Source organism: Helicoverpa zea, chromosome 8 (genome assembly GCF_022581195.2).
Source record: "Helicoverpa zea isolate HzStark_Cry1AcR chromosome 8, ilHelZeax1.1, whole genome shotgun sequence".
In the NCBI taxonomy this organism is placed as follows: Eukaryota; Metazoa; Arthropoda; class Insecta; order Lepidoptera; family Noctuidae; genus Helicoverpa; species Helicoverpa zea.
The window spans coordinates 6,946,200-6,968,414 of NC_061459.1; the positions used below are offsets into that span (position 1 = coordinate 6,946,200).

A 22,215-nucleotide genomic window follows, 5' to 3' on the forward strand; every position below is an offset into this window, starting at 1 on the left:
TTATTTTTGGATACTTAAAGAAAACACTAGATGTCGTATATTTATTTAATAAAAATTATAACTTATACAAATTTTGTTTAATATAATAATATGCAAAAAGCTGCTTTAATCTTTACATTATCCTCATAATATGTGTTCGTTAGATATATATAGCAAAAGCTCCAAAAGCGTAATACACGTAAGTGGTTAGAATTTACTGTAGCACAGAAAATGTGCATTTAGTAAATTACTAAATTATGTACAAAAATCTTTGGTGTATAAAAATATTGTATAGACACTTCAGATCTTATACATCAAGATCTGGTCGGTCGAAACGATTACAATTATTTGCAATCTTGTCCGCGTTTACAGGATAGTTTTTGTTTTGCACATACCTTTATATCACAATGTGATAATTATAAGGTATGTGTAATCACAATGCCGTTAATTTTTTTTAGGATTTTTTAAGTTTTTTTTTCTTGCTGTATAACAAATTATTTATACATCTTACATACCTACATTAAGTCTATTACCTTATTTACTACAATATTTTATAACGAATATGTAAACTAAGGGCACAGACACATTCATCCCAATTTGTACAATATCATATGAAAGGAATGTAACCTTTAATTTATACTTTCGTAACAAAATATGTGTCCTCAAAGGTTCTATTACCATTTACTTTATTAGTCTCATAGAAATAAGTTATCAACCATTATTAAAACCAGTTTAATACATGGTATGATAGTCCGTCAAGCTAGGTAGCAATTCACAGTAGATTAGATTCCTTTCATGCTACCACTTTAATAACTAAATGGTTCCTATAAAGACCAGCTTCATAGTCTATTATGCCATGGTCAATGTGCCTGCGCCCATACCGAATCCTACACCCTTAGGCCCGAAATTCCTGCCATAACAACTTCGGCAGTAAATTTCTCCATTTGGTCCGTCGTTTAAGTTGGTAGAATCCTGAAAAAAAAAACAAATAAATATTTAAAACAAGAAGGCAGAATATGGCTGCTATGTTATTGTTATTGTGTATTCTTTGCCTAATGTTATTGTTTCGTTCTTAAAAGCCACTTATCCAAGAAGGTAAAAAAATGAGGATGCGTTCCATTCCACCATTTTGTGATTCGTTGCATGTTACGCCTCGGTTTCTCTATTTCTTTCGGTTATAGCGTGCAAAACAGGGTCAACAATAGACAATTCTTCATAAATGTCAACGTCACAGTTTTCCATAATCTGACGTTAGTGTCTGATATTGACATTGTCAAAGCCCGGTTCGTTTGTCACACGTCAGTGTTTGTACGAACTATTTTTCGGGAAATAATTAACTTTTTTCCCTTTTGTTAAACTATTCTATGAGATGATAACGTTAAAATCGAGAATGTTATCAACTGCGCTACTTGTTTGCATTGCAACATTTTTAGTTCAAATTAGCAATGCTGAGTTTACAACTGAAGATTGTGCTTCCCTTGGGTTCATCAAAGCTAACCTGTTATGCTCTTCTTGTGACCAATTGAAAGATTTTGGTTTAGAACAACTTATGTCTCATTGTAAAGAATGCTGTCATCAAGATGAAACTGCGCCGAAAGAGAAGAAATACGCTCGAGCCATACTAGAAGTGTGCACATGCAAGTTCCCCGCTTATCCGCAAATACAGGCGTTTGTGAAGAGTGACAGGCCTGCCAAATTCCCTAATCTACAAATCAAGTATGTCCGAGGCCTAGACCCGATCATCAAGTTGTTGGATAAAGATGGTATAGTTAAAGATACTGTGGCTATAGAAAAATGGAATACAGACTCAGTGGAGGAATTCTTAAAGGCTCATCTCGAAAATGAAGAGGATGATGAACACGATTATTTGAAGACCAATAGAATATAAATACTTTTACTATTTAATAAATTTAGTTCTTAAGCTATTTTGTGTTTCTTTTTTATCCTAACATTTATGTATTGTAATAAATTTCATAATAGATACTTACAAGAGATCTATGGCATTCCGCACATGAGAAGCACCGTTTGTGCCATGTGCCATTCTTGGAGTGCATCTGTTCAGCTGCGTAGACGGGGAATCCACAGCGAGGGCAGCCCTGGCCTTTGGCTGCTTTCTGGCCAGTGAAAGGTAGCTGCTCCATGCTGTGAAATTATGTTTTCTTTAGTACCTAATAGTCTTCAATATGAAATCAAATCACTTATCAATGGAACAATTAGTCTTGATAACTTCCAAGGTTTTCATGAACTTTAATGGACATGTTGCAAATATTCTGATTCCAAATCGCCAATACTAATTTACAATTGCAATGGTATTAAATATTGGCAATTGATACTCACTATGTGATAGCGGGCTCAGTGTCGCACGAGACGAGGGTGGGGGCGTGGCCGTAACCGAATCCTCTGGGTCCGAAGAGCTTGGCGTAGCAGGCGCGGCAGTGGATCTCCTTGTCAGGGCCGTCGCATGCCAGCATCGAGTCCAGAGGCCGGTGGCACTCCGCGCAGTTGAAACATTTCTTGTGCCACATCTGTAAGCAATAAGTAGTTATTATATGATGAACATTTCGTCGGTTTTCAGAATAACAATCTGAATGCAGTTTAATACATGGAACCATTCCCCAACTAAGCTCTTCAAATCAGTAATAGGCAAAGAAATCTCTCTTTCTATATATCTTGGCAGCATAGTTCTTAAGAATATTATCTACTCAAATGATTGCTATCTCATGAGAGTAAAAAAAAAACATCAAAACTTACCGTGCCCTTCGCCAGTTGTTGTTCAGCGGCGAATACCATGCCACCGCAACGCGGGCAGCCCTGGCCCTTGGGCGCTTTGATGGACGTAGTGTCAGGGTTGTAATAAGGACGACTGGCGGAAATCTCCTCCTCGCTGTAAAAGAACATTGCAATGTTATAGCTCAGACTTCATGGCAGCGTTATCAATCTCCAAAATCTAGTCTCGGCCTTCATTAACTTACGTCAAGCCATCTGTCTGCAGGAAACCGGAGCCGCAAGCGAATCCGTAGCCGTGAGGGCCCCATTTTTTGCCGTAGCAGGTCTTGCAGTAAACCTCAGATTCAGGTCCGTCGCAAGCGATGATCGAGTCCAAAGTTTTGGAGCAGTCACGGCACTTGAAGCATTTGCGATGCCATTCGCGGCCCTTGGCCAGCACTTGTTCGGCAGCAAATACCACGCCTCCACATCTGGGGCAACCTTTGCCAGGTGGCGCCTGAATGGAAGCGGTATCAATCACCGTAGTCTTTGGTGCTTGGTCACTGCAAAACAAATGAAATGCTGGGTAAGTCATCTTAGTCATCATACTTTCAAATAGGTGTTAACATTGTTTCTACATTACTATGTGGGTATGTATAATTGACTGAATTGAACGAGGAAATAATAATATGTCTAGATTAGCACATGATTTTATTTCGCTACATAATATTTTCCTTGACTTTGTTAGTTGTTGTGATTATGAAATTTCGCAATGAAGTTCTGAAGACTAGCAGAAGATATACGTTTAACAATGGTTGCATTACCCGCCTAGTAACTATTATAGTAATCTGTGCTGTAAGTTTCTACTACTGTTTGTGATGCGTAGCAACGAATTTATGTTTTTACGTTTAAATTTAAACATACACATCACCTAGGTATCTATACTTACCTACCATCATTAAAATGCCGGATATATGTTACTTGACATGGGGCCCGATTCTCCTAATTTTACTTAAGCAACATACGATTCACGTTCGACTGCGATCCAATCCCGACTCGGTTACGATTGAAACGTATGTGGCATTCCACTATTTTTTCTTTGAAATAAACGTTTTTATCCTTTTCTGTCATTCAATAATGAATCATTTTTACTGCAGATGATATATTGATATGATATATTGCAATATGAATGTAGAGCAAACTACCGTATAGAGAAAAATCACCAAAATAGCAGACCAATCGCAAACCAATCGAATGTCGTTGGAATACGATTGGTCTTACATTAGTAGCAGAATGCCCGATATGGTTAAAACTGGGGCCCGATTCTCCTAATTTTACTTAAGCGTCGTACGATTCACGTTCGACTGCGATCCAATTACGACTCGATTACGATTGAAGCGTAGTGGCATTCCACTATTTTTTCTTTGAAATAAACGTTTTTATCCTTTTCTGTCATTCAATAATTAATCATTTTGTCTGCAAATGATTTACGATTGCAATATGATTGTAGAGCAAACTACCGTATAGACCAAAATCACTAAAATAGCAGACCAATCGCAAACCAATCGAATGTCGTTGGAATACGATTGGTCTTATATTAGTAGCAGAATGCCCGATATGGTTAAAACTACTATTGCGATCATATTGCGATTCGATTTCTATTCGATTTTGACATTATTAACTTAGGAGAATCGGGCCCCTGCTATTGCGATCATATTGCGATTCGATTTCTATTCGATTTTGACATTATTAACTTAGGAGAATCGGGCCCATGGTTTTAGGTAGGCTTACTACCGTATCTATAGACGTTAACCTGTTGCATTTTCTAGACACATATGCAAGTAGGCATAGGGCAGCATTTAGGCATAGGCATAGGGCAGCATTTCTCCTCAGCAGATACTTACTACTTAAAGCTAACTAAATACCTATGCCTATGTGATGCAAGTTATAAATTCTAATATGAAGGTATTTAATTCAAAAGATCTCCGTGTGTAAATCTTCGATGTTCAAATCTTGAATGCTTACATAAGCACTGCAAGGTATTTAATTAAAACCAGAGATTAAAACCAATCGCGCCTGTACCTCTAGTCATGAACTCTCCTGTATTACCACTGGGCCTATGACCTACTCATATTAATGAAGATGTTTAGCCAATCTGCCACAGATTACACGTTGTAAGCTTAAAACTTGCGGCTAGTCTCGCCGATATTAAAATTAGTCCGATCGAGAGCGGAGAGCGCGTTCTATTTTAACACTGGCACGTTGCCATCTCTTGTTTGTATTATAAGCTGTTTTTATGAAAGTGACTATGCGATGGAAATAACCTAAACCTGTCATGTAACCTGAGAAGTATACGTAATGTTACCGAAGCTTCTGGCGAAAATAGATTGCGTAAAGTGAAACATGTGGTGTTAAGCAATGAAAGTTATGAACGATGATTATTCCAACACTTGGGACTTAAAACAATAAAAACCAGTTTGCTAAAGCAGTCTATAAGCAAATAGCGTGTTAGATGACTTGGTTAATCATGAAAAATTTGGACTTTATATGTCCTATGGACTGTCCTTCGGGATACATCAGGGTCTTGGTGACAATGTAATGTTATACCTTTGCCATTCCAGGTCCTTAATATCACACATAAGGCCCAGGCTTGACATTCCTCCATGTCCTATACCTCTTGGACCAAATCTTTGTGCGTAGCATCCTACAGCAAAAGCAAATAAGCGTTATTATTGCATCTGATGAGCACACAGCCATCCACGCTCCAATATTAATTTGTATTTTTGGATGATTTGTAGAAATTTTGCATAAGTAGTGTCAAAAGCTGTGCCCTCGCCAGATAAGTCACACGTCCGATCCACAAGCGGTTCTTACCCATTGGCGTAAGGGTCACTCTGCAAGACACCGGCTCCTTTTCCGTAACCATATCCCTTAGGACCAAACTTCTTCCCATAACATACTATAGAGAAAAACATTTAATTAAAACCACAAAAAGGGAAAATGAACATGCAATAACGTTAATAGATTGAATCGTCACTCACAATATTATTGGAATACTTATGTCGGTGTGTAGGGACTTGGAAACTTGTTGTTATGAATATTTTTATTAATTTAGAATATGTCACTTGAATTCAAATTGTAAGGAAATGTGGAGAATAAACAAACCTTTGCAGTAAATGTCTTTGTCTGGGCCCTCGCAACAGTTAGTAGAGTCCAGCCGTTTTAAGCAGTCTCCGCATTTGAAGCACTCCTTGTGCCACGCCTGGACATACAGTGAACAATGAGGATACATCAGGGCATGCTGGGACCATTCTACCCTATAGGATCACGCGCGTTATTACAATGATACATGATGTTATGGCACATACATAATTATGGGTGGGACATTTAATTGACATGTGGCACATAAATTAATCGATCAGATACCTCTACAGTAAATGTCACCATCTGGCCCATCACAATGCATCATTGAATCAAGGGTCCTGTTGCAATTTAAGCATTTGAAGCATCGCCTGTGATAGCCCTACGGCACAACATTTTAGTTAAATTTATATTTTCTTATAATAAATAGACAATTAACTCGTCATAAATGTTCATTATGTTGAATAAGCATCTAAAAGCAGGGAAAGCTTTTTCTGTACGGGTTATGGAATTTGAATGTAACTGTAATTTTACATGGTTATTATCAAAGAAGTGTATCGTATAAATCGGCATCTTACCCGTCCTCTAGCTAACATCTGTTCGGCGGCGTAAACGTAGCCACCGCATCGGGGACAACCTTCCCCGGGGGGCGCCTTGGCGATAACACGTGGTTCCAGACAAGCTCCGTTAGTCCTTACGCCCCTGTATACATGCCGCAAATCAATCAATGTTCGATAATGGTCAGACCAAGCAACAGGTGACAGAAGAGTAGTTAAAAGCCTCTCAGGCAACGGTAGAATCCGTCTGCCCCTACATTCTAGTATCGGCCACACGGATTGCGGCTAAGCAGTTGATGCCGGCGGCGCACCTCCGCCGTAATGGGAGAAGGTAAGGGCTCCCGGCCGCCCGCTCCGCATCGGCCTCGCTACAGCACTACATTATATATCGACATAGAGGGCGCTTTCCTTATCCCATCACATTATTGACTATCAGTTAAAGCTAAGACGGAAGCGTTAGCTGAGGGTTAGACAGAGTGTGAGTAGCGAGGAAAGTTATTCAACATAAGATTGTCTCGGTGCATGCCATCTAGGTGCGTCTGGAGCGTTGCTAAGCCAAGGCTACATATTGGTTTCTCACCGTGGCTCCTTCGTGTTGGGGTACGCCCCGTTGGGGAGGAAGGGATCGACAGGGCAGGAGCGCGCTCGAGCCGGCGCGCGCCCGCTGCGGCAACGTCGCGGGCGCGCGCGCGCCTCGACCGCGCTCACGTAAACATTACTAACTCAGGGTTGGTAGTCGACTGTTTTATTTATTTGTGTTTTTTATAAATAATAAATAATACCGATGAACAAATTAAATTAAGCGATAGCGAATAAATAATCCTAACTAGAGTAATTTAAAGTACAGTATGGCGTGCGTTCGCGAGGCGTCGCTGGTGGGCCGAGATGTGTGTCGGCGACCCGCTAGTTCTGCTGGAGGGCTGCTCGCTCAATTCCTGTTGCGACATAAACGGAGACTGGTCATGCACGTGTCAGGCGGCGCGTAATGTACAGCCAGCGCGCGCTTTCTACTGTATAGTATGAGTATATATACACGCGGTTAATGTGGTTACGCACGGGCCCGGAGGCCGGCCGTCGTTGCGACCTTAGATAAGGAAAGGCCCTCAGTGGCGCGGGCGGCGGGAGTGCTAAGAAAATTTGAAACTTACGCATTCTCAGCCTTCAGGTGGTCACCAGTGTCCATGGACAGGCAGCCAGCACCACCGCCGAAGCCGTAGCCTTTTGGTCCGAATTTACGTGCATGGCACACTTTGCAGTACAGTTCACCTTCGTGTTCTGAGCAGTTGGTGGAGTCCAGCAACTTCTGGCACAGGCCTGGACAACATAAATAGTGAATATGATGACGTCATCCGACTTACACGTATAACAATGTTTCATTTTAGTAGGTACCTAGTTATAAGTAAATATTGGGGTTTACAGTGAATGAACACTAACATTCTGATAGAACATAAATTGAGAAAAGATGAGTACTATATTGAAACCCTTCCAAGATTTTAATCTGTTGCCGAACCAAATTGCATCATAACCAGCTCAGCAGTTTTTACATGAGACAGTAGCAGACAGAGTGTGAAAAGGTGTCCCGACATTCTAATTATTAAAAAAAAAACCTATGGCTTCATGAAACATCGAATATTGTGAAGTCATAGGTGAAAACTCAGAAATCCAAACAACAGTGGGCACGCATAAATAAACATTCAAGGAAAGATTACAAGTCTTCGTCGCAGCCTATTAAACGACCACAGCTAATACCTACTGCTACCTAGGGGGATGTTTATAATAACACATGTTATGTTAAATATTCTTAATTGAGACTAAACGGGTCCAATTATTCACTGTCCCCTTTTAATGATAATGCCAAGCATGAATGGTTGGTAATCTTGATTTCAAATTTTTAAAACATTACTTATAGTTGTTCTGCTCATCATTCTGAAATGTCTTGTTTTTTTTTTTTAATTCATTGAGTATTCAATCGGAACTTACCGCACTTGAAGCACATTTTGTGCCATTTGAGTCCTCCGGCGACTCTCTCCTCAGCTGCGTATACTGATTTGCCACACTTAGGGCACTTAGGGTTATCTGCTGGTTTGAAAGGCATTGTGCTCGCTTAACTTATCCTGAAACAAAATATGTCTAGTTCAAACAACGGTTCACAAAGAGTGTCTTTTACAGGATCGAGACCAAATGTGTGGCGACTTGAAAGTTGGCTTCACAACTGTGCAGATGAAATCCCAATTACACTTTATAATCCAGCACAAAGTCCTCGGTTCATTAAGATCCACTTGTCACTGTTTAAGTAGTATCACATCTAGTTAACACATTAAAACATTTTTTGAATACGTTAACCAATTTTATTCTTAATGCAACAGTCGTTGGCCGAAATCCAACTCGCCTGCACCACTTCGATCTCATCTGAACTGACACTTTATTGCTCAACAAGCACATATATTGGGCGAAGTATTAGCCGCGCGGGCTTCCTGCGGTCGCTCGGTTTAAAGAATGTAGCGAAATATGGAACGTAGGGCGGGCGGCGCGTGGGCCGATGCGCCTGCGCTCCTAATTTGGGGCGTTCAGGTAAAGTTACGTCGCTGGAGCGTGCCGATGCAACTCTAATAATAGTTCACATAGGGAAGGCTATTACTATGTTTCACTCGCGGTTATGTTAGGTTATGCAACAAAGAAAAGGTTATATGTCACTTTCACTGGAATAAGGACCTGTTCGTCGAAGTCGCTGCGGGATGATCTCCCGGACGCGTATACAGTTCAGGGCGTAGATGCCGAGACTGCGGTGCGCGATGTTCGAATGATGCGCGAGGGCAGCGGGCGACCGTAGTCTATGCGCGAGTTGCACACGGCCCCAGTGGGGGGGGGGGGGCAGCACCGCCCTCGCCACTACCTGCGCGAGGTACACCCTCGGCTACCTTACGCACAACCCCCTCACATACCTTTCCACTTTCTAGACTTCAGGAATGATTGCATAGGTTTCTTGATTTAGCTCAATAATTTAAACCCAATTTTATTTTAATTTATAATATAAGTTCTTATTAAGACCCTAAGAGTGAGAGAGAATTGTTGTTTGAATCCAATTATATGTAAGTATATTGGAGCTTAATTAATCAAGAAAATATTGATTATTTACCTTATCTAATCTCGCAGCAGTTAATTTTCTGCTATAGAAAGAGGTCTACTTTAAATACGTTACTGACCTATACCCAACTTGAACAGTTGCATTATATAACACCATATAAAAGTTTGTTTGTTTTAAATTGATTATATTCTTTACTAGCCGTTTTCCCGCGGTTTCACCCACGTCCCGTGGGAGCTACTACCCGCACCGGGACAAAATATAGCCTATGTTACTCGCAAATAATATAGCTTTCTAATGGTGAAGGAATATTTTAAATCGGTCCAGTAGTTTTTGAGTTTATCCATTACAACCAAACAAACAAAGTTTTCCTCTTTATAACATTGGTATAGATTACATTAGTTAAACACGACAATAGGTATGAGCTTTAGGTACCATTCGTTTATGACCACGTTATTAGTGTTTTTTTTAATGAAGAAAAAAAATTATACCTAATGGACATACTTTTTTTACTTTGTACGTAGGCAGATGATGGATTACCCAAAATAAACAAATAAATCTTAATAAATAAATAGATCTTGGCACCCCATATACGGCAGAATGTTTAAAATAAGCAGAAGGAATCATTCATTTGTCACTCATATTATTTCATCATCGCAAAGGAAAGTCTGGCTATGCTCGTTACTCATACACGAAGACAAAACATAAAGGGTAACAGCCCAACAGCATTAGTTGCGTTGGTGGAAAACATTGAAACACGTGTAAAGAGATCATTTTAGATATGTACTTGGACTCATAATTTCATGGTGAGGATTATAAGTAGGAAGTAGCTCCACATAGGTACCAACCATGTTTAATTAGTCAGTTTACCTGATTCATGCATTCTTTTAAGTGATCAATTTTAGTCTTTGCCACAAAAAAAATCTGCTCATTTTGTAATTAAACAGAAGGTAATCTAGTCGCTGCAAGATAGGATTCTGAGAACCTAAGCATATTTGGATTACGGCTCGCAAATACAAAACTTGTTTCGGAATCCATTTGGCTGTTGTCCTATTCCTATGTAGATATTAGAGAAAACTCCGTGATTTACCATTAGTTTTCCAAGTGACAAGAAAATAATGTTGTCGGGTTAACCAGAGTAGCGATTAATCTTTAAGCTTCTGACGTACCATGAAACATGTTCAACCAAGTAATTAAAATAAGTTCGTATGCTACGGAAATATCATCTGCCAATTAATGTGTTCAATTTATGTCACATTTTATAATAAATAATGCGTAATTGCGATATTCAAGTGTGGTTTACGAACTTCTTCTGCCCACGACCTGCGCAAGGTTCAATAAAGGAAATATATTAGGTTAGTGTATTACTGCACCGCTGCAAATTTAGCAAATAGATATTGATTATGCTGTTGTATATTGATTTGTTTTCATATTAGTCACTACACATATATATAAATTATTGTCGGTCTAGCGTACATTGCAAATATACATTGAGAATAGTTTCGAGAAGAGATTACCTCTCCGTCCTATTTGCCCTCGTGACGTAAGCATTGTAATCTGAGAAGTAAACTGATTTAAAACATCAGTTTGGCATAAGTAAATGTGATGAGTTAATAGTTGATTAATTGTACCAAGTTATGACAAGGTGCCAACCGGTTGCCTAACCCTCGGCACCTGTACCTATTAACCTCGGTATTTAGCAAGAGATACCAGAGATTCAGAGGCAGAACGAAGTATTCATTTGTTAAAAAAAACTTTATAAATAAGGTAACTATGCTTATAATAATCTCTACATAATGTTTCGTTAATTGCAGAATTAAGAATTCTTCGCCTGATATTTTTGTCTAAACCGATGACGACTGAAGAAATTTCAAGTGAAATGGATATCTGAGTACAGATCCGATATTATTTATGCCCATCCTGATTGAGTATAAAAACAATAGTGTGGGCAGCATCATCCTCTATTTTTGGATCAGCTTTCATTCTTAAACCAGACTCTGCTGGAAAATTTGTTTATAGCAGTATTTCGAATGATCACAAACTCCCCACCCATGTTTTCATTCGGCTGCAACTTCAGCCGCTTTTCAAATAACCAAATGTTCTCGAAACGCATTATCGCATTTCGCTTTTTAAAAACATACACTGTAGGGATTTAACACCTGTCTAGAATAATAAAGATCTAGTCGGAAATAGCTGGTACTATGTCAATGATATATGAACTCTCAGGAACATTCCGAATCGGGCATCATTGGACATAAATATAAGAATGTGAATCATGAATTTGGCAAGCAACATCTGTCCATAACAACGTCGGCAATGAGTGAGGGCCGCGCGGACGAACAAAGTGCTAATATTGAAGTGTAAACAGATGGCCAGAACATAGTACTAAGAGTCTCGGACACCGTGGCCACAGGGAGCCCTCTCCGCGGTCTCATAGCGACAGAAATAACAACAAATATACCTACTGTTTATTATGTTTACAATTAGTCCAGTACCGTGTCACATTGTGGCATAATATTGCTCTTGCCAACTTGCACTCGCACCTGCCCATCTATTAATATTTTTTAATAAAAATAACTTTGCTCAAATTTAAACTCCTGTGCAATGATTTAATCCTCACGTGTTAATGAATAATGTGTATTGTTTATAGATTATGATGTCATTGGGGGACATCTATCAAACATTGCTAAGTGCGAGATCATTGACGTATTTGGACGAGCATCAAAATGAATTTCTAATCAAACATAAACAAAACCCTTTCTAAGGGTTTCTTGTAAACATTGTATGAGTAATGGGAAAGGTAGCTAAATGACAGTGTCGTAGAACCAAGCAACTTCACTATTTTCATGATAGAAATTAATTTCCTTAACACCATCAGAACAGCAAGATGCAAAGAAAAACAGTCAATAACACCTACGAAGACTTATTCGTATATGGTGTTACAATGAAAACTTTATAAGGAACTATTAACATTCATTAAAAGTATTCACCGCACCATAGACAGCGAGGAACTCAGTGTTACAAAGCCAGTAATTACGTCAATGCAGTTATCCTTCATATAACACATTTGCTGTTTACGACCGAGGTGAAAATCTAAATGGAGTTGTCCATTTAGTCTTCAAGTACTGTTACTTGGCACATTGTTATGAGTACCTAGACAAGAAGATTTACCATGTGGTAACTACTAATATATTCTAACGTAAATGTAATTTACTGTTTAGCTTTTCGTCGAGCTTATATTATCCCTTTTGACGACGGTAAAATAGTATTTATTGATACTCGAAATCATCGATTGTCAAATTAGAGATTTGTTTTTTTTACTTTGTTGGTATCTGTAGTTAAGTCTATACTTTCTGCTAAAGGTTGTTGGCAATGAATGGTCATGGTCGTGTCCATATGCGGAGATTGGGTCATTCCATTGCAAGCGACCATATGTTGAGTGATGCTTAAGCCACATCAGTACTGTTATTAAACAGACCTTACGATAAAGGTAATGTCATTACCTTTTAAATTCTACCAAAATAATAAACCATAATGATGACTTTTATTATTTTGGTAGAATTTTTGTACGTGTAATTTTTGTACATGTATCAGTGCTCTTGACGCACGTATCAAGTTTTCTAATATTTCAAACGTAAGTCTGAGAACAGAGCTATTTTCGCGCAGTTTTATCGCATGCGACATAAATTTTATGGCCGTGAAATGGTCTCCAAAAAATGTGTTACGTGAAATTCTATGTTGGCACTTCTTCAAACCTGTCTATATCTCGATCGCACCCCCTTTGTGACTCGTCATGGTTTATCGACTGAGGTAAACACCTGTCAAACGTAATTAACTCATAATATTTACGACAGATCTTAATTGCTTCACAAATACCTTGAGTTAATGAATAGGTGACACCCTACATAAAGTACCACTGTTAGGTACTAAATTAGTGAAGGAATTCAGAAAATTCTACAGAATTAACATTCTGTTCATGTCAAGAAAATCTATTTAAGCACCTGCATATCTGATAAAATTGTTGTTTCGAAACAAAGAAAGCTACAACTATGGATTTATCACTATCTGGCAAGACATTAGACTCGTCTCGCAGATGAGATGCTTCACTAGGTATTGTTCAATACAATTGTGTATTTATGTAATAGGAATGTTTTTGTAAGTTGGAATGTTATGAATTCGGGATTGTATAACGTTCAGGTGCCTATGAGTCAATCGGCGGTGGCAGGTGTGGTGGCTCTCCATGGAGCGCGTGTGGGCCGACGCGAAAATAAAATGGAAGCAGCAAGCACCTCGCGTTACTCACGCTACAGAAGTCATCGCTGGCCCGAGCATTACTCATGCTGCTGTGGGCAGGCGCACTCCCACGCCATATCAAAATTTCATAGGTACGAACAGTTTTAGACGTTACTTCTACTGAAACACAATCTTAACAACCAGTCTGCCTTTGCACCAGAGTTCGCGTTTAAGACCAGTTCTAATTTGCGTGCTCTCTGCATACGTATATTGCTCATTTCTAATTAATTCTCGTTTTAATTGTTCCATAAAACAAATTGACACTATCCATTGAGGGTTGAGTCTGCAAACATTTTTGTCAAAGTAATAATAAATAATAGCTGAAACAATTAAACATCTGACAAAACTTTGTCAATGGGCGGTGTTAAATTGTAAACAACAAATTAATTATGTTGTCAAGTAAGTATGTTTACTTTCATTCGGAGTTCTCGTCTGTTTATTTTTTCTTGAATATGCAACAGATTTGATGTTTCGTGGATCATTAGTTTCTAGAGCTAGAGTTATTTTATATTTAGGTAACTATTTCTGAAGATTACGCTAACTGTGATGCTAAATTTAAATGAGCCATTAGTTGTTACTGAGTATGAACGCATGTAAAAGCACCTACAGACAGATTGGTGCGGGGTTTGTAAATAACTTCAAAGAAGCAGCTTGAGTACAAGCAAGCTGGTGCATGTTGCAAAATTCTTTTTTTTTTATAAAGAGTTCAGCTTTTGGTGATAGATATGAAGCAAACGAGTTCATGGACCTAGGCATATATACAATGTGCGTGTATTACAGTAGGAACATGGACCATTTGCGATCTGGCCAGAAACTAATCGTGGCATCCTAGTCTTGAGTGCCTTCATCCAGTCGGCCATATACCGCGACCGCATAGTCTTGAAACATAGTCTGTTGTATTAACCAAAATAATTAAATCAGTTTAATTGTCCAGTAAAATATGTAGTTTTAAGTTGGGAAACAAATCATAAATAGCTGTACCTACTGTTGACGTAGAATAATAATGAGGCTCAATATTAATTTATTATTTTTTCTGCATGAAAACTAGCATTTTCATTCAATTTGTTATGAAATAATAATTAACGTGGTGTTATGATTTGGCGTCAGTCTAATAACAAATAATACCGAAGCCACTAATTTTCTAACAAATACATTTTGTGCATCTTTTTTCTAATGTTGAAACTACAATTTATTATGAGTCGACGCATAAATTACTCTTAGTGAACTAGAATAATAACCTACTTGGCAGATGCAATGTTACAAACGAAAAAGCATTACAGCATTCACTATTTTCAAGATCAAACATAAGATTCATCAAATCTAAAAAAAACGCATATACCTAACTACATCTACCCACCATATAGAACAAGACTAACGTATGTATGTAGTTGGCACGCGAAAATGTCGCACAATCTCTTAAATTACTTTTTTTTATTTTTACACCGCATTTTATGATAAGACGTCTTATGAATTCGGTACGTAAGATCATCCTAGTTATACCTCAAGGTGAAACTAGCAATTTATAAAAACAACGTGCCACTATAAAAACTAGGACTAGCTTACGCGTGTCACTGAAAGCTATCATAATATAGCATTTACCAAGACCAGTGTTTACCAAGATAGTGGGTTGCATTCCCATTATAAACAAACACATACATCGATCAATTCCATATCCCACAGTTATCTCGTCCGTCCCTTTGGTTGTCACTCTTGGACCAGCCCGCTGAAAGTATGAGGCTTCTGACACCCAGCAATCCATTTATAATCTTCAAATGGCGGCTGATACCAATACAACTTTCCTTTAACTAACAAAACCGAGTCCTATTCACTAAAATTAACATTCCTATTGGCGACATCAATTAAATCGAAATATATTTATAGAATTTGTTTTATACTAAATTGCTTTAATGTATCGGTTTGAAGAACACACAAATTCGCAATATAAACTATAGAATGAACATCAGTAAAACCCTCGTTGTGTAGTTAGGATGGACGTTGCCATGGGTAACTAACGAAAACAACAAATAAAACAGTTATTTCTGTCTTCTCGTAAATTAGAATTGAATATCAAGCCACAAACTTTTCCTGTATGTTGCAATGCCTATACTATAACCAATCTCTTCAAATGTCCGTTTAGGATTACTATTGAGTTATTTACGGCTTTAATTAATACAGAGCCGAAAATTGTCTTTATTTTATTCAGCGAGAATGCGGTAATATAATAGGGGAACATTAGCCGACTTTCTAAATCCTCCGTTGGAATTGGAATAGGAAAAGAAAATAAAAAAGCGTGTTTCCTGCATCGTCCGAAAAGCTCGGCTCTCGCACCATGGACGTGCCTGCCGACCGACTCTATTTCTGTCGACAGAATGCGCGGGCGGCGGCCTGCCACTGGAGTCCGATCGTTTCTCGGAAAATCCAGATTATAGAACATCACGTAATTTGGTAAGAGTGCCGAATAATATAATTGAAACTTGTAAAAACATTAACCCATTATTTCAAGCCGACTATTCTTTGTTCTTCTACATTTTATAGAGGAAGTCCTCTGAAATATACGTATATTTAATGATGGTCATCAGAATTATTTCAGTATATCCACAGCATTTGCAAACGATGCGTGCTCAAATTAACTTCACTTACCGAGTCGCCGCAGTTTCCAAATCAGGATTACGATACCCAACTTGTTATTCTCCCGTTTTGGTCGACCGCTCTATTTCAGTCGAAATAGACCGCGCAATAAAACGGAATGGCTCTCAATCCAGCAGGAATTTTCCTATGTTGTAATCATAACATAATATTAGAAATGTGTAGATTTTGACAGGGTGCCGTCATGGAAAGTTCACAGGTTCAGCGGAACCCAGACGGGTTCGTTGACAGCACCTGAATGACGCAGCTGGATGCCTGCCGAGTGCGTCATCGCCAAAATTTGACTTAACCATTAGACGAATAGCAAAACTATTTGCGTTGGAAACCGAGCCAACAATAAGTTACCTACCTACTCACACCGATGATTTCATTGTGGTTTGTATGTGCTTTACATGTACCAAAATGCAAGATGTGCAATCAATCTGGCTATCTACATGTTGATGGTTTGATTTAACTGTTACTAAACAGTATTACCAAAATAGTTTTATCGCATTATAAACCTACCTTAATTTTGTTCACATGCAAAAAAAATATATTTTCAATCTTTAAGCAGAGTCACAACTTCAAAATGTAAATAATGTCGAAGTCAAAGAAATAAAAATAGGTATATAAATACACGTGTAAAATGTTTTGTATCGAAGAGTTAAAGATATATTTATCGGTCAAAATTTGTAAATTCTTTGCACTTTTTAAACACTGTCAATACTATTGTTTCTATCGCCAATTCAATGATCGTAAGTTACATACCTACTTACGATCATTAAATTGTAATCGATTTCGATTTTATAATCTACTACATTATTTATGTGCCTAGTGTACTGTGGTAAACTGCATGCTGTACTTTCGTTAAAATACTTTCGTTTTACAATAGATATACTATTTCTGATCGAATTCTGATGTAACCGAATAAGTACATATTGCATCTAAGTATGTATTGATATTTTGATTTACATAATAATGTCTGTATGAGTAATCTGAGGTTAAGTAAACATCATAGATAATTGCAGCATGAACTGAAATATGTAAAACAGGTAAATCTTCCACTCTAACGTAAACAACAATATAATATAAACATATGTTTTACAGAACTATCCATAGTTATCTATTCTAATATTATGAAGCTGAAAGATTTGTATCTCAGAAATAACTGAACTGATCTGAAAAAATATTTCAGTTTTAGATAATTAGCCCATTTGTTGACGAATGCTGTAGGCTCTTTTTTATCCGACTGCAAGGAGTAGCTCTCACAGTACACAGGTGAAACCGCTAACAGAAAGCTAGTCAAAAAAAAGAATTCAACTATTTCAGTGTTTAAAAGTTTATATCTAACATTGTTCAAGGTGAGATTCTAGATCCGCGAAACTGTTGAAAGCTGATTATACCGACATGATTATTTTATGTAGGTAAGTGTGTTTCGTATCGCCAGGAAAACATCTTACTCAACCGCGCCGAAAATACTTTAAGTATAGCAACCATATATAAATATTTGTTGTATCGAAGCCAGAAATAAATTAAACTGAAAACAAAGGCAGCGGTGAAAAAGGCGTATACTGGCCAAAAATTACTGTAGAATGTAGTGTTTGTTATGTTTGTAGGGTGAACGGCTAAATTGATTGAAAATAATTCTTGGTAGGTATCTCCGAAAGATCTTTGAGAAAGAGGGAGAAGAAAGTTAGAACAATTTTATTTGGGTTCCTAAATTAGAGCCAATTCCTAAATATGTAATAAAGAGGAAACATTTTAGCTTTAACCTTAAAGGCTCCGAAACTACTGATCCAACTGAAAAATTCTTTCACTAGGCACAATACACACATACCTACAGCATTGGCTATATTTTCTCCGGGTACTACAGGACGCGATTTACACCGAGGGAAACAGCTAGTAGGTATTGGCTAAAGAAACAATGGAAAAAAACAATATGTCGGAAAAACATCAATTGTTTTGATTTTTCTTGATGATTATAAAGGACTAGTTATAGTCATTTCAATTCTCTGGACAAAGACGAGGAAAATGGCTGAAAAATAAGTTTGTAAATATGCTATGGTAGGGATGTGGCATTGATGAATAAACGCTAAAAGCAGAACATTTATAACTATTCTACTTGTGAGTAATGATTTCAAAGAAATTTCAAAGAATATACCAATCTACAGTATTCGACGAATAGTAGAATATAGAATAAAGTTGGCAGGATCATGTAATAAAGCTTTCTAAGAAACATAGTGTTTTGAAACCTAATACTCAGTACGGGACCTCATTTACCGATGTTTTAGTAGTAAGTAAGTATGAGAGATTGTTTGAGAGACTGCGGTTCTATATTTAGTTTGATAAATTAGTTATGTCATCAATAGAAATAAATGAATCATACCTAGTTACTTGATCATGTTTTAATTTAAATTAAAACTCTAGATAAAGTTCTTCTTTATGATTCCTATATTCCTATTTATTTATCTATTTTGTTTGAAATATTCACATAGAGAACCTATGCCTGTTATAAATTAAGGATTTACAGAAAGACCGGTGTTGAACAGGTAGGTAGCAGGTAAACTCTAAATATATCTGGATATCTCCGGTCTATTTTCACGAAGAGCTTATTTGAGGAAAGTGCTGATCTTAATATGTCTCAAAATTGCCTACATTACGTAAGTTTTCAGGAATAGTTTTGTAAGAAAGGATTACTTAAAAGACTGAACAGGAAATATTGTTAGATCAGATAATTAAAGAAGGGCGAAGAAGACTCATAATACTCACGGATTAGGTCATATAAACTAAAGTATCATGCATAAAACTCACCATAAAATTATCAGTCTTTCAGTTCCACGTAGCTCTATCTATACTAAAAGGGTATAAACTAAGCGGGTCGCCATAGCCCTACGTGCTACTTGCTCCATCTAGTGGAGCCTAACCGAACTAAGTATAACACAACAACGCCATCTGGTGTCGGTGCAGCGGACAGCGGTGCTTAAGGCTCCGCGCCCGCCGCCCGACTGAACCTTCGCTCTAACGAAATCGGCAACCAGTCGAGCCTATTTTCGTATTGCCTCGTTATCCGTTACGACGCTGGTTGGTCGTTATTTTCGTTGGTCGTTACGATCACGTATTTTGCACACGGCCGTTGCTGATAAACAGATGGCCAACTATTTTCGGCGTAGCGGCGTTAGTCGTTATAACGACGCAATATCTCTTTATATAGTTAGGCCGCTTAGTGGGTCGTTGTTCTAATTTTGCGTTCGTTTAAAAGTTCTGGCAATTATCAAATTACCTGTGCATTCATTTAACGATATCATATGTGGACCTCATGTTGTTTGTTGGAGATTATTACGTGGTCATTAGTTATCTGTCCAAAAAGGGGAGTGTTAATTTTAATTAAACAAATTAAATGCCTAAATTAAATATAATATAATATTGCATAAAATTAAATCCTATCTCCATTTTTTTTAAGAACAACGTGATAAAAAAATTTCGAGTAACTGATTAATTATTAGGCCCTACCATCTTTTATTAAGTGTTATATTTGTATTATGTACATATATTTTTTCTATATTCGCTACGTGATTTGTGTAATGTGCTTAACTACACAGCACATTACAGTTACTTGCTAGTAAAGGATGGTAGCAGGATAATAGATTTATATCAATCCATAAAGGAAAAAAATACTAAGATAACCTACCTTAAATGCAAAATAAGTTGTCTCCCAAATATTATTTTACTTTCACTGCACAATAACTCGCACGAACTATCAATTAACTTAAACATGATTACTTTTCTACCCCCCGATCACTGCATTTAACACACATTTACTTCTACCGCTACTATTGACAAACGTCAACTGTGAGAGACTTAGATTAAAACAAAGCAATAGCGATAGCCAGGCCTAATGATGTCAATGACATTGGTAATAGATAGCTGACGTATTTTATTAGAAATCTGTCTCAAGCCAAATACCATTAAATTCGAATAATTTCATTGAATAGGGTTAAAAATAGATAGGTTTAGCTTATATTGTCCAACAGTTTATTAAGTTAAATCAACAAATTAATCTTAGTAGTAAAAAACTTGCTAATTTATTTTTGCTAGGCGCAAAAACTCATTTTTTTATATCTTTTTATCCACGGAATCGATGTGGTCCAAAATTTAATTCCGGAGGGTAGCAATTAGGTAGCAACTCTGGGTGAAGAAAAAACTCAATACTTTTGTGCCGTTTCTTTACACTGGGAAAAGTGACAGCCATCCTGATATCAGAATGGCTGGAAACCTTTAGATGCTGAATAGGTATCTTCAAAACCACGAGGGTAGCAATTGCTAGCAACTAATGGTAGCTGGTAGCAATTAGGTAGCAAGTCTCTATTACGAGAGGATCGAATAGTTGTGACAGCGATCCTGACGCAGACCAACCCCCCGAGATGAGCTTTTCAGTAACTCTAGCGGTTTTTCAGTAGTATCCCAAAGTTTTCTGAACGAAAGTTAAGCTGCTGGGCAAACATAGGTGTTCTAATCAATATTATTTAGGTAACATTTGGTGAAAACCTTGAATAATTTCAAGTAGGCTGCAAGCGTATTTATATTATTTGTTGATCAGAACTTTTAACCTGAACTTTATTCCACTCTTTTTATTTACCTAAATTCTCAATAGATGGCAGCACTAGGCACATAAGTCTCGTATGTGCAGATGCCCTTAACATTTCGATTTCATTATTATCGAAAGTTTTAAAGGCTGGATACTTCATAGCCATATGAAACAATAAGCTATGAGTTTTCGTCTAAATTTTTTTGTAATTTTTATTTAGAATTCTAAATCTAAAGAAGATCCGATTCGAAAATATAATGCTGATTTATCAAGACTTGCTAAATTGGTAAAAAAAAAAATATGCGTTTATTGTTTTTAATAGCTACCAGGGGCCCGATTCTCCTAAGTTAATAATGTCTAAATCGAGTAGAAATCGAATCGCAATAGCAGTTTTAACCATATCGGGCATTCTGCTACTAATAAAAGACCAATCGCATTCGATTGACATTTGATTGGTGTGCGATTGGTCTGCTATTTTGGTGATTTTGGTCCATACGGTAGTTTGCTGTACAATCATTTTGCAATCGTAAATCATTTGCAGACAAAATGATTCATTATTGAATGACAGAAAAGGATAAAAACGTTTATTTCAAAGAAAAAATAGCGGAATGCCACATACCCTTCAATCGTAATCGAGTCGGGATCGGATCTCAGTCGAATCGAGTCGAACGTGAATCGTATGACGCTTAAGTAAAATTAGGAGAATCGCGACCCAGATTAATTCTATTGACGTATGTAAAGGTTATACCAACTTGGTTATTTTACTTACCTATTGCTTGAGGATTTCGTACCACTGTCAGAAAGCTTGCAGATCTATACTTAGGTATATAAGTAAGTATTAAATAAATTCTATACATATGTCCATACCTTGTGCGACAAGCAAATGTTCAATGTCTTTTTAGCATTTTCTTATTTAATTAAGTTAAAGATATGGAGTATAGAAGTACAGATAAGAATAACTCATACAAGAGCTATTGTCATTTAGGTACCCTAAGAAACGTACATGTACTCTTTAAAATTAATACACAACTGCAACAAATTGGCTTACCCCGCTTAATTAAGGTTAAAATAAATAAAATGCATGACATTAACATTGAATAAAAGTCACTGATGCAAAGTATGCAGCTGTTACATTCCTGGCGCATCTCCAATAAATCAATGTATTCGCGATAGTTGCTAATGATGCAACTACTTTTTTCATAATAAACTGTACACGTTATGAATTACTTTCTCTATGAAAACAGTCG

The 22,215-nt window shown here is 37.4% G+C and overlaps 2 protein-coding genes across 5 annotated transcripts; one reads left to right on the top strand and one right to left on the bottom strand.

Moving 5' to 3' along the window:
* Positions 1 to 31: 31 nt before the first annotated feature.
* On the bottom strand, positions 32 to 9,250 carry LOC124632624 (muscle LIM protein 1). 4 transcript variants are annotated; one of them, XM_047167518.1, is made up of 11 exons: positions 9,096 to 9,250; positions 8,364 to 8,497; positions 7,532 to 7,697; positions 6,405 to 6,528; positions 5,851 to 5,947; positions 5,560 to 5,644; positions 2,952 to 3,248; positions 2,731 to 2,863; positions 2,317 to 2,504; positions 1,968 to 2,121; positions 32 to 951 (listed from the first exon to the last, which is right to left on the bottom strand). In XM_047167518.1, the coding sequence occupies exons 2-11, from the start codon at positions 8,476 to 8,478 to the stop codon at positions 829 to 831; spliced, it is 1,482 nt and encodes a 493-aa protein (XP_047023474.1). In that variant the 5' UTR covers positions 8,479 to 8,497; positions 9,096 to 9,250; the 3' UTR covers positions 32 to 828. The 4 variants fall into 4 exon arrangements, with proteins under 4 accessions (XP_047023474.1, XP_047023475.1, XP_047023476.1 ...); XM_047167519.1 differs by lacking the exon at positions 9,096 to 9,250 and adding an exon at positions 8,803 to 8,933; XM_047167520.1 differs by lacking the exons at positions 32 to 951; positions 1,968 to 2,121; positions 2,317 to 2,504; ... (2 more) ...; positions 5,560 to 5,644; positions 5,851 to 5,947 and adding exons at positions 5,247 to 5,389; positions 6,112 to 6,208.
* Positions 1,224 to 1,904, top strand: LOC124632625 (selenoprotein F). Its single transcript, XM_047167522.1, has one exon. It carries the CDS (start codon positions 1,349 to 1,351, stop codon positions 1,865 to 1,867), a length of 519 nt encoding a protein of 172 aa, XP_047023478.1. The 5' UTR covers positions 1,224 to 1,348; the 3' UTR covers positions 1,868 to 1,904.
* Positions 9,251 to 22,215: the final 12,965 nt, after the last annotated feature.

Excerpts from the sequence above, each read along its gene's own strand:
- LOC124632625 (XM_047167522.1), top strand. The coding sequence starts at position 1,349 with ATGATAACGTTAAAATCGAGAATGTTATCAACTGCGCTACTTGTTTGC.
- LOC124632624 (XM_047167518.1), bottom strand. The coding sequence starts at position 8,478 with ATGCCTTTCAAACCAGCAGATAACCCTAAGTGCCCTAAGTGTGGCAAA. Across the intron at positions 5,645-5,850 it reads CAAAGACATTTACTGCAAAG|TATGTTATGGGAAGAAGTTT; the intron begins GTTTGTTTATTC and ends TTTTCTCTATAG. Across the intron at positions 2,505-2,730 it reads AACAACTGGCGAAGGGCACG|ATGTGGCACAAGAAATGTTT; the intron begins GTAAGTTTTGAT and ends TATTGCTTACAG.